We start from the raw sequence: 12,763 nt of genomic DNA on the forward strand, positions 1-12,763 counted from the left end.
CCTACTAGACTGCTGGGAGAGAACTTTTCTTGACTTCTGGTAGTAGTCTTCCTCATTATAATATTACTGGGGAAATTTGCACTTGATTACTGTGCTGTGTTACTGTTGAAAGCGCAGTTAATCATGTCCAAATGTGAAGAGGACAAATATGAAGGCTCAGTGCACATGGATGAATGAGATGGTCTTTTCTAAGTATTTTTTATCTCTATACTACGCTGACTCTAAGGCTGTGCCCAGATTTCATTTTCAGAGTACATTAAGTTCTTTACTAACGAATAATGAAAATTACTGCAGAAGAATGATAACTGTAGAATTTCATTTCACATTTATTTTTCTAGGAATACAGACTTTTCTGTGATCAGAGTGGAGAGACATATGTTTATTTCCTATATTTGAAATGTTACCTGGAAATTTTATTTGAAGAATTCTCTTATACAGAGCTATCCTAAAACCAAAAAAAAACCCCAGACAAACATACAGAGGAAAGAAGAAAATGATCTTACATGCACAGGATTTCAGAATGGGGATTTAGTTTCTCAACAATTAGCCTAGATTAAAATGAAGTGAAAAAAAAAATAGATGTATGTGTGTGTGTGCATGTGTGTATTTCCCCTAGGTAGGAGAATGGCAGTTTTGCCCTAAGTAAAAATATAATATTTTAGTTTTAATTTTTTAAATTTAAAACTGTGCATATTTACTAATAAGTATAGCATAGTAAAGCTAGCAGATTAATAGTGATGTTTTGCTTTTTACATTTTGTACAATGTTTGCAAGATCACCTTCCCTGTAGATCTCAATGGTGCTTCCTTTACAGCACCTTCTGTAATCACATTAGTGATCTAATGAGTATCTATCTCTTATCATAATAAACTCTCTATGTGTATAACCTTATTAATGCACCAAAATAGTGTCCCCTCTGGGTAGTCCAGACAGTTTCATTGTAGCTCTAAAATTAGATGCAGTAGCAATTCCAACAGTGTGAAAACTGCCACTTCAGCTCCAATGATCACATATTTCTTGCAGTGGTTTGCAATTCATGAACACACTGCAACTCAGTTTAAAATGATGGAATTTTTGAGAACAGGCTGCAGAAATATAGATGTGCAACAACAAGCAACTTCCTGCTCTTCACCACATTAACTGTAAAATACACAGAGCAGGTTCCATCTAGAAAGGAAGACTAAATAGAATTTTCTGTTTTAGGCTTGTTTAAGGAAGTTATAACATGGCCATAAAAATTAAGCAAAGAGTAATACACTGCCTTCATTGCACAGAAGTCTTGTTATGAGGTATTATTTTAAAATAAGTGAAAAATAAATCTGCAGTTTTGAATTAGAGAATGGCAACATTTATGACCTTAGGTCTTCAGTAATTTATTTTAAGGTGCTGGATTTTCTTCAAGCTAGCCAAGACTATTAAGAGCTGCAAGGAGAAGTACTGCTAACTTTTCTACCTTGCTGAAGGGCTGAATCCATAATCCCCTCTAAGACTGATAAAGGAAAAGGAAACTTCATGTAATTATTAAATATTTGGGACAGACACTTTCTGAAAGTGTTAGAACTACTTTTCTCATGGGTTTCTACTCTCTTGAAAGAACAAAAACTATAAATGCATTTCAAGGAAACGTGCTTCATACCAAATTGAATTCTTCTGATCAGAACAATAAGCAGAATGCTGTTCCATCTAATTAAGAGCTGAACTATTCATCTATATTCGTTATTGAGCAACATGGTTATATTTTTCTTGTTCTTACTAAACATGAGATATTATTTAGTTGAAAGCTGAATTTTCATTTCTTCATTTTCTGTATTTACAGATATTTATTATATTTTCATCCATTGCTTTTGTTTTACACCAGTAATGTTCTTCAGATCCCCTACTCTTTATTACCAGTACTAACACTGACTGGCAGCCAGTGCTAAATTTCAAGTTACCAGCTTACAACTTTTGACATCTAAATCACTACTTGTCAGAAGTGAAACAGCAAAATGGTGAGAGTTACAGAGAAAAATGCTGATGTAGACATACTTAAATAGGGTCATTGCTGAGAGTTCCTCTTCCACCTTAATTATTGATGACTTAGACTTTAGGCCAATGATTCTCATTCCCTCCAGAGTAAATATGTCCTTTCCTATTCCAAGCTGTTTTTTCTCTTCATACAAAACCTATGCTGCTGTTGTTTTGCCCTGAATTTTTCCAGGGTAACAGCAATTTGCTCCCCAAAATCTATTTAACACTGAAGCTCAAAGGGACTCCAGTGGAACAAAGGAGCAGAAGAGCCTGAAGTACAACAGAGGATTAAAGTCTTCATTGATGTTGGTGATTGAATAATGTGATGTCATAACTGGCAGGTGTTGGGAATTGTAGAGTGATGTTTGGAAAATGGTCGCTGGAAGCTTGATACCCTTGAAGAGCAAGACTATATGATGGAAGAGCAAGACAGACTGGATGGAAAATTTCCTTTCACTGGATTGAAAGGGTTTTCCTTTCTCTTGTTGAGGAACAAAGAGCAACAACAACAATGATAAATGGTTGGGCATGCCAGGAAGAGAAAAGCAAAACCACTGGCCCAAGCACAGCTCTTCCTCACCTGGGGCAAAGTGTTTCACTGCCTCACTAACTGGGTGTTACTGCTGCAATCAGTCTCCCTTGACAATAACCAGCTGGAGTTGCTAATTTGCTTTCTTAACAGCCACTTACCCTCCTGCCATTGGGAAGGACCACTAAGGTTTGTAGTGCTTTATGTATTTCTACACACAAGTTTGGTGTAGGAGCAGTCCTCTACAGAGACTGACACCTTTCCACTCCTTTGATATTTAGTGAGTATCTCAGAAAAAAACCTTGGGATCAGTCTCACTTCCAAGTATGGCTGTTGGGATTACTGACTAAATATGGAATTTTTGTAACAAATTAACTTGGAATGATGCTTTTAAAAGGTGTGAGACATACATTAAAGTAGCTGTCCTTCCTTTCCCTTATGGTATTTTATTTCAGTAAAGGAAATACAAGTTGTCTCAAAGCCCCAGGTGAAATAAGCAGATTTTTTTTTAATTTGTTAAGGATTGAAGATATAAATGGGGCTATAAAGCTTGTTGCTATTTGTAGCTTTTCCTGCTTTTTAGCCTTACTAATTTTGTTGATGATAATTAACAAATGATTGTTATTAAGTAAGTCTGGATGATGGAAAGGAAATAATCAAGTAAGTAGCATTTAGATTGGAATGAAGAAAAACCATATAGCAAAACTGAGGAAGAAATAGCTGCTGTGGTCCTGTCACTTGCATAGTATTAGGTCAAATAGAATGTGATATGTCTTGGGGCTATATATTCAGAGATTACATCTCAGTTCAGTCTGTTTTAAACAGGAACTCTATAAAGCTAGTGGAAAACAGGATTGTATTTGCATGCAGATCCCTTGGGGATTCCTGCTTGAATATTTGAGAGATGTGTATCTGATGATGTGTTCAGATTGCTTTAAAGTAACTGTATGGGTTTTCCTTAAAATGAAAAATGTTAGGAATTTCATGGTGCAGATTAAATAAGTAATCATTATTGAAATGATTTGGCATATTACATAAATGGTTGGACAGATTATTTAAATTGTTTCTTTTTATTTTCTGTGTGGATAGTCTGTTTACTGTACTTTAATCCAGCTTCTTTGTATGTAAATAATACTTTTGGAGTTAAAAGAATGAGTGGGAATGACTAGGTGTTTTTACACTTCTATACCTAATTGGTTAAGACCACACCACCAATATATTTTGTTCAGGTCATAGATTATAAGGTGAGAAAAAACTATTGCAATAATTTAGTCGAGGGTTATATATAGACAGGACTTTCCTAAATTTGTTCCTCCTTAGAGTAAATGGTTTTGTTATTTTTTTAGGAAAAAAATATTTTTGTGATATTTGAATTGCCTTTGATGGAGAATCTGTCTCAGTTCTAAGAAAGTTGTTTCAGCAGTTAATCACTCTTACTAAAGAGAGAAAGAAAAGAAAGGAAATCAAAGCATTCTCTTTCTTCTAATCTGAATTGCTTTGTCTAAAGTTTTGAGCTATCATCTCTTATCAGTCCTTTTTCAGGTATAGGAATTAACCTATCCTCAGCCTGCTTTTTCTCACATATAACTGACAGGATATGATCAAGTCTCCTATAACCCTCCCTCTGATATGCCATAGACACTGAATTCCTTCCCTCCTTGGCTATTATGTTTTCCAATCTGTTGTCCTGTTCCCAAGAAACCTCTGTGATTTTTTTTTTTCACTAGCATTTGTGGTCTCTGTGTGCTGAAACTAGGCATTGCATTCCTGTTGTCATTCCAAAATGTGATTGTCAGTGCCAAATAAAGGCATACTGTAGTATTTCTACTTGTTATTTCCAGATTGCACTTTCAGGAAAGATATAAATCATTTTGATGGTGGTGTCATACTGTCAGAAGCTCATTTAAAGACGATCACTAGTCATGTCCCTAAATCTTTTTTGTAATTTTGCTTCCCAAAAAACTTTCCAAAATTCTTGGAAAGAATTTTCCATCCTATTGCTAGGGCCTGCTGCAGTGCCTGATCTTCAAAGTAGTGCAGGAAAGTTGTAATTCAGGAAAATATTTAAAATCTTCAAAATGTACCTCCTAATGTGACCACTTAAAATCCATTAAATAGCTAGATAGCCTGTGGTCTATCTCAAGAGGCTTGATTTAGAAATAATTAAATGAAATTTTATGGTGTGCATGATGTAGAATATTAAACTTCATGGCTATAACGATACTTTCTGCTATTACTGCTTCTGTTTAAAGCAGAATGAAATAATATAGTTGGGAGCAATACTTCCAGTGCTCTTATGATGTTGTTATAGATAGACTACTTGACAGAATCATAGTGGAGACATTGCTATATTGCTGCTTAAGAATAGATATATTTTAATTATATTTTCATCACTTTGTTAAGCTTAGTATAGTGGAATTTTGAGTCAATCAACTAGAAATTATTCTTCCATGGCACACTGCAAATGTTAATGTTCTTCCAAATCCCCAGTGATATCCAATTTTTTCTGAAAGTGGAATTTGAATTTTTTTCATTCATTTTTCATTCACTTTTAGCTTCCCAGTGAAGATACTGAAATATTTGTGAGTGCTTCACAGTGCTTATTATTGCTGGTTCAGCTGTATGGAGGGAACAATCAGGAGAGTATGTCTCCAGAAAACATGGACAGCTTTGCTGAAGTACTGAAGTCCAAAAAAGATACACGAGAACTGAAGCTTTTGTTGAAAATTTTAAAGAGACTGGTGAGTTGACATCTAAACTTTTTTCAAAGTCTGTGTGTTTCTTTTATATAATTTGATAAGTTTTTGGCTTGTTTTTTGCCTCTTAGAGGAAAAATATTTTAAAATAATTTTTAAAACAAAATTGTTAAGTTAATATTATGTCTTTAAATTTCACTTTTCTGGAGAAGATAGCTTTCTACACTTAAAATCTCTTACAAAAATGATTGTAGGAATTCTCCTATTTCAGATAACCATTCAGCTATTTAAATAATTCATGCTATTTTTATATTTAAGTAATTCAGCTCTATAAAGCATTGAAACCGTTTTCTGAATGCCTTCTGAAAGAACTAACCTTGTAGCATTAAATGTCTGTTCAGACACACAGTGGTTTATTTCGCAGTGAATAAAATGATGTTTTGTACTTCGAATGGGATTGTGCATGGGCTGTTGAGTTCCATTCTCAGTGAGCTGTAAGGACCACTTGTGCTGGAGTGGCTGTAATGTAGAATGCCAGGCAGTGGCAGTCATGCAGGGGCTTATTCTGGTGATGTTATTGACAGCTAGGAGTTTCACTTCTGTTGTGCTCCACCACAGTGGCATAGTTTATGTCTTTCAGTTTGACAGCAGTTTATGTCTTTCAGGTAGCTTAGGTGGAAAACTTTCAATATCTGTAGCATTCTCTCAGATAATATTATCGGTTTTTATTTTGAAGCGTCTTAATAAGAAGTGTTGCCTGTATTGTCAACAACCTTGCATTGGTTGAGTACCTGATCCTTTACTCTGCAAAAGCAGGAGCTTTCAGGTGAAAGAGGGAAACTGTCCCAGTGTAAGAGGCAGGAGATACTTCAGTTTTGCAAGTGCAGTGCTGACTACTTGAGTAAGACCATAATCCATGGCAGCAGGAATTAAGAGGAAGCAACTGTCTTGTAGAGATTTCAGAGCTCTTGTCCTCTTTCTCCTGCCTACTGTATTTACATCATAGGAGAGTAAACACCATACTCTTCTTTCCTGTTTGGTGAGCCCTGTGTTACCCTAAAAGAAGCATGAATATATAAAAAATTGATATGATGGTTAAAACTTTAAAGACACTTCCTATTGATTTAACTTGTACCTCTGCTTCTCTTTCTGAATAATTGTTGTGCTGCATGAAACTGGCTTTTGCTTTTCTCCAAAAGCAGTATGAGTAAAGAGTCAACAAAGTGTGAGGGAAAGGAAGATAAATGAGGCTGCAATACACATATCTAGATTATTTAATTTTAGCATAGCTACAGACTTGTTTCTTTCTCTCAGTTTTGAAGCCTAAGGTTTAAAAGTTGACCTAAGAGTGCAGTATACTTAACACGGAAACTTCTCTTGACTATTTTAAGAGAACAAAGCTATGTTGTCACCTTTTGAACTTTGCAAGTTCCTGTACTTTGAGTTCCAGTACTCTCCTTTGTATACCTGGTACTTGTTATTTATAACATGAGGCATAGATTTTCTGTAATTACTGTAATGAGATCATAAGATTTCTTTTGAAAGCAGGATTCATAGATAATTTGACAGATTATTTAATAAATCATACGTTATTTCTCTAAACTTTAAAAAGTCCTGTTCAGAGGAGATTATTATCTTGTCAAAATTGTCGTAATCACAAAAGACATTGAAATGTAATCATAACTATTTAAGAAGGATTCAGCCCACATCAGCTGAATTTTGAAGCCTAGAGCAGTGTTTTTATTTTATAATATCTGAGCAATATTTTAATAGAGGGATCAGTGAGTGCACCAGTTTTCATTGTTGCTAATCAGTGCTTATACAGAGCAACTTTTCAATTTGTGGTTACATTGACTTCACTGGTGCAGGTGCAGGTATTGCTTATGTAAGACAGGAATGTACCAAAAGAGCTTCATGTGGTTATGCTACAGATTCCTTTACAGCATGTATTGCTGGAAATAAGGAAATGCATATCAGTGTGACTACTTAATCTTTATCCAAGTGTTTTACATGATTGCAGTGGAGGCAGATATCTAAGTTTCAGAGTCTTCAGCTTGAAGCATATGAGAGAATTGGTTGATGTACAAGATGACCTTACCTTGATGAAATGGAATCCAATACCAAGCTGGTATAACTTAGTAATTAAAGCACTGGGTTTTATCTCCAGTGGGTGGAAAGATTATTTTTAAAGTTGAAGATATGAGTTTTTTGTTTTGTTTTGTTCAGGTTTTTTAATGATTATTGTCAAATTTGACCACCAAATTGACTGCAGGGCAATATAAACTTATTGCAGCAGTTTCTTCACTGATTGTTTTCCTACAATCTTGTTGCATTCATTTCTTAAACAGGATTAAAAAGATAGGCCTGACTTTGTACAGACTAAATAGTGAAATTGCTATGACCATCACTTTTTACAGCTTTATTTTGCTGTAAAAAAGAATATTTAGGAGAGAAAATATGCTTTGAGTTAACTTTTGAAACTGTGTAAGTGAAGATAATCTAAAAGCTTTAAAGAGGCAGCATTGACTGTCTGCTTTCTGTTTTCTTTATAATTACCTCAGCTTTCAAAGCTTTGGTCTCTGTCAAGCACAGGTTGGCCAGTTTTTTTTACAAGAATATTTGCTCACTGTCATTGATATAATGAACAGAAATTGTATAAAATTATTGAATTGAGGAGTTTGAAGTTTTTTCCTTCAGCCCTTGCGCTAACTCTCTTGTTCTGGTTGCTTCATCTTGCTACTATTCAGATACACTTCATATTTTTTAGCAGCATTTTTGTAACAGATTGTTGACATCAGAAGAGTGATCTCTTGCTTTTTTTGTTCTGGAAGCCTCTCCTGCCACTTGTCATAGAAATCACTATCTTATCATTCCATCTCTTTTTGAAAATATAGCACATCTTATTAAATAAACCCAGTAGATCACCTAGATTAAAATATTTTTTGTGAAGCAGAAGAAATTTTCATTTGGGAAACAAGTAGTTGAGCTTTTGCCTGTTTTACTGAGAAGTTTTTATTTTATTTTTTTTCTCCAGAGGGAAAATGTCTCCCTGCCATCCCAATTTATCATCTAGTATGTAGTGTAAAGGCATTTTTTATAGAACTAGCCAATATCTTTCCTTTGGACACATAATCAGTGTGGGATTACAGCCTGGTACTCACAAATAAATTATTTCAGCTTTCAGAACAAGCAAACACTCTTCTTTACTTCCATGTAGTAATAAGGAAAAAATCCTCTGAGAAAAATGAGTAAATATTAGGCTTCCTACACTCACTGTGAAGAGGGAACTTTTATTCTATGACTTTTCCCTTAAATACGAGTCAACAAGGATACTGAGTTCTACCTAAATCATACCTTTTTCTCCCGTTTGTCTTCCTAGAATCTCATCTTCACTAATTTGTATATCATAACTGTCAAAAAGTTATTCATAGTTTTTTTTTGTGAGCAACTAAGACATTTAAGATGTCATCTGCGTGTCTTATAGCTTGTGGGGATATGTATAAGGATTTCTCAAATCATTTTAGGCTGTGTAGTAAAGATATTAAGGCTAGAATGATAATTCATGAGCTGTGGCAAAGTTCCATAACATTCATTAATTTCATTGTAGAACTATTGAACTCTAATTTAATTTCCCTTCCAATTTGAGCCACAGTAACAGCATCACTAGGTACCTGGAGGCAAATTTGCTACCCTGTTTCAAATGTACCAAAGCCTGCAGAACCACTGATCACTATGTCTAAGATGTCATTCAAATCATGGGGTCGTTAAGTATTTCTGTCATGTAGGTTAGCAATGACATCACAATATCAATATCATCCTTATTTTAACACCAAGATGTGCTGCGTTCAAATCTCTTGAATGGACAGCTCTGTGTTTGTATATAAAAAATATAGGTGTGTATTTTTTACTGCAATAGTTCCCAGATTAGATCCTTGTTATAGTAATCCCTGATCATGCATTATGAAGACATTTGAAGCTTGGAGAGATACACAGTCCAAGTACACAAATGTTTGATTTAGGGTAGCAGTTCTGCAATCCCTCAGTAAGTTGAACTTCTTGCTGGAGGTTTGCTCCTCAGTAGATTCCCACAAGTACATCTATAGGGAGCTTCCCTCAAAGAAGGTGAAGCAAAATCCCAAGAGTTTTTCAGATAGCATCCCTTTTGCAGCTTCAGCTCCAAAGACTCAGTGCCACAAGGAGGTGCTTGTGCAGCAATTCCGAGAGGAGTCAGTTTTCCCATGGTCTTAAAAAGCTGCAGGAACCTGTTGGTGTATCTCCTGCCGGGGGACCACAGCACTCAATCTCAAATTAGCTGGAGAAAACTTTTTGTGCATCTTACTCCTGATCTGAATCTTTTAAGCGGCCTGTAATTAATTTCCTTCGTTGCTAAACTAGTCCATAATATTCCATTTCTCTAACGAATAATTTTATAACAGAGATGTTTGTTAGACTGTGAACACAATACTCACTTATGGGTTGCTGACATGAACAGGTGTACTCACTACTAACAAACGAATTTTCTTGAGTTTATACATATTTTTAAAATTCGGACTTCTACAAGAAAAAATTCTGTCCTTCATTAGTGTTAATCTCTTGTTTTCAAGTTGTTACCAAACCTTCATCCCTTCTTTATAGACCATCCTTTATTGACTACAGCCTACAAGAATAATGTCCTTAAGACATTACTATTTTATATATGTTAAAAGTGAGAGTTTCGTTAGATACAGCTTTGATCTTCTCAAATAGGAAAAAGCTAATCAGCATTAAGATGCATTTTGCAGAGCATAACAGGATGCATTGCTCATAATCCTTTGAAACAAATACATGGGAAGGAAAAGCACCTTCAGTTTTCCTGCTGTACTGGGAAGCTCCTAATGTTTGCACACTCAGGCAGGGTTTTTTTTATGGTTTTAATGAAACTGGAGAGGATGTCCAGAGATGAGAATGGAGAAGTCTCCAGCTCCCACCATGACTTGGCAGCCTTTTGCCATGGCACTCCCAGGCCCTGCCATACCCTGACACACGGGTGTGTCAAGTGGGGTGGTGATATCGCTCCGTTCCCAGGGGCAAGTGAGACTGTTCTCCCCTCCTCCCCCATTGGGTTTTCACCTAGTTGCAAAGTAAGCTTCTAAGTATGGCTTTTTGAGTTTTGCCCATGGTTTGATCGAAATACAATCTAATGACACTTTTTTAATAAGAAATGTTACAATGCCCCCAATGAATATGAACAATCTGCAGGGGTATTTGTGACTTGGGTTGCTAGGCCACCCCATTGCCATTGGTTAGGAAGCAGTATATTGACTTTTACAGCAATGATTTAAGAAAATTTGGTTTAAATTACTCAGAAGATGAATGCAGCTAATCACAACTATTCTAATACAATTTAAACAACAAATAACAATTTAAATGGAACTAGTATAACTAGTGTAATTTAAAGAAATTTATTGTTTGATGGGCATAGTTCTCTTGTGGCACAGCCCCTTTACAGCACTTCATTTTTTACTAGAATGAAAATTGAGCCAATATTGATTAATTTTTCTGAATAATTTGGATTTTTTTGCTGAAGCTGTGTTTTGAACTTTATGTTCAGTTTGTAATGTCATATGGGCTCTACCAAATGCTCATGGAGATCAAATATTGTACTTCCACCATTAAAGCCTGATAGAAGATTTTTTGAAGCTTAATAAAGCATTTTCAGTAACACTAGGAAGGAAAACAATTAATCAATGTGTGATTTTTGTATAATCAAAACTTAATAATATTCCATTTTGCTGTCTCACATTCTACAAGCAATACCAAGTCCTAAGATACGTATTATTTCATCTGTAATCATGTACTTGATACTAAGGATAACATAGCTTTTCAAAAGCCACTTTTTTAAAGTACTTCATGAAAGCATTATTTGTATGCCTGGTAATACTTAGGATATCCAGATGTGAGAGGGATATGGAAGTTGGTTTACATTTGAGATCCCATGGCATTCTTTGTAGTAGTATATGTGGTTAATTTTACCTGGACTTACTAGATTCTGTGTATTGAAATCCCAGACAAAATTTTTCACTGTAGGTCTGACAAGTACTTTCATTTTTCATTTGGAATAATTAGATGCCGTTTCACCTTAGAGGCATGTGCATGTTTCACCTGTGTGCCTGGCTTATAGAACTTGTGACGGGCTAAATTCAAGCTCATTTATACTTTGACTAAGTCACGGGGTGTTTTCAGGATGCTGAGTAGTAGCACAATATGTTAGCACTGTCCTTGACTTTCTGTTTCTTTTACATTTGCATTCTATGGTTTCTATGGGAGAAGAGGGAAGAATATTTTTATATTTAGATCTACACACTTGGTTAGACCACTGATAGAATTTTAATAGGCCTTTTCAATTTCTGATTGGCCTTCCTTTTAATTCACATTTTTTATTTTTACAATAACCTTCTTTCAGTTGGCCAGAATTCTTAAGCAGGGCGTTCTAAAGCTATGCGCTGATGGGGTTTATTCCAGTGTTTAGTCTTCTGTCTTATGACCTGAAATAGGATGAGTATCCATGAGTAAGTTTCAGTCACTGATGCAATCCCTGGAATTCTTATCTTCCTCCATCTTGTCACTTGTCCAGAAGCTCTGTAGCTGATACCAGGTTGGAGAAAACTTTGCTATTTTTTAACCCAAAGCACAGGATGGTACAGGAATGCTCTACTTATTTTTTTCTCATAGAAAAAGCAAATATTTAGACCTTGATGAGATTGTCCTGGACTATAGGATCACTTATTTCTGCCTACGTCAGAATCCTGTTCTGCTGTATGAATTTAGTACATCTCTGACTACATTTGCTGCATGAAACGAGATGCAGAATAATATCAGTTCTGTGGCTGAGAAGGCTGGGATGGTGAACACTAGGGCTACTAATTCAGTTGATGTGATATGGTTTTTATCCCTGTGTATCTATAACTGCAAACAGTGTATTTGCTTTTTTGTATGTGTCTTGGGATACTCTTAACTCAAAGTGTAAAGAAGTTTTTAGCAACTGTGAGAATCAAAATTTTATTTTAATTGGATCTAAGCTGAGAGATTTTTCCTTTTTTACCACTGATTATTACAGCCCCAAAGCCTATTCTATCAAAAATACTAGGCTTCATGTAACCTGTGGTAAAATCTTGGTCCTCAGATAACATTTTGCTTAAGAGAATCTATCAACACCAATCAAATAGGATTGAATTATTAAAAATCTTCTCTCAGCTTGAATTTTAATACCAGGTTGCACATATTTCCATGTTCTGTAGCATTAATGGAAGCATATGAGCTGTAGGTGGTGCTTTCATTATTATTATAACTGAATTTCATTAGTCTGTAGACCAGGACCTCATTGTGATTAGCACAATCCAAGCATAGTAAAAAGTAATTTCTTGTTTCAGAGAACAATCCAACTTGTTTCCTGTATTCAGAATAGGATCAAGGAATGGCCTAAAAGTGACTATCCCTAATAGGAAATCATTTGACTCAAAATGACCGTTCTGGATAAAACAGATCCTTG

At 35.3% G+C, this 12,763-nt stretch overlaps 1 protein-coding gene across 7 annotated transcripts in view; it reads left to right on the forward strand.

Annotated features, from left to right (window-relative positions):
• ULK4 (unc-51 like kinase 4) overlaps positions 1-12,763 on the forward strand; it is a 214,300-nt gene that overhangs the window by 156,686 nt on the left and 44,851 nt on the right. For 5 of the 7 annotated variants that reach the window (XR_014849839.1, XM_085051338.1, XM_085051340.1 and 2 more), the window contains one exon: positions 5,095-5,280. The exons of 1 other annotated variant lie outside the window; for it this stretch is intronic. Coding sequence is in view for 5 of the 6 variants with exons in the window: in XM_085051338.1 (XP_084907464.1) it covers positions 5,095-5,280 (186 nt within the window). In the remaining variant the exon portion in view is untranslated. Of the gene's footprint in view, positions 1-5,094; positions 5,290-12,763 lie in introns of those variants that run through there. One more of the 7 variants, XM_085051342.1, reaches the window with a different exon arrangement.

This window comes from Lichenostomus cassidix, chromosome 2 (genome assembly GCF_008360975.1).
Source record: "Lichenostomus cassidix isolate B80296 chromosome 2, HeHo_3.0, whole genome shotgun sequence".
Taxonomy (NCBI): Eukaryota; Metazoa; Chordata; class Aves; order Passeriformes; family Meliphagidae; genus Lichenostomus; species Lichenostomus cassidix.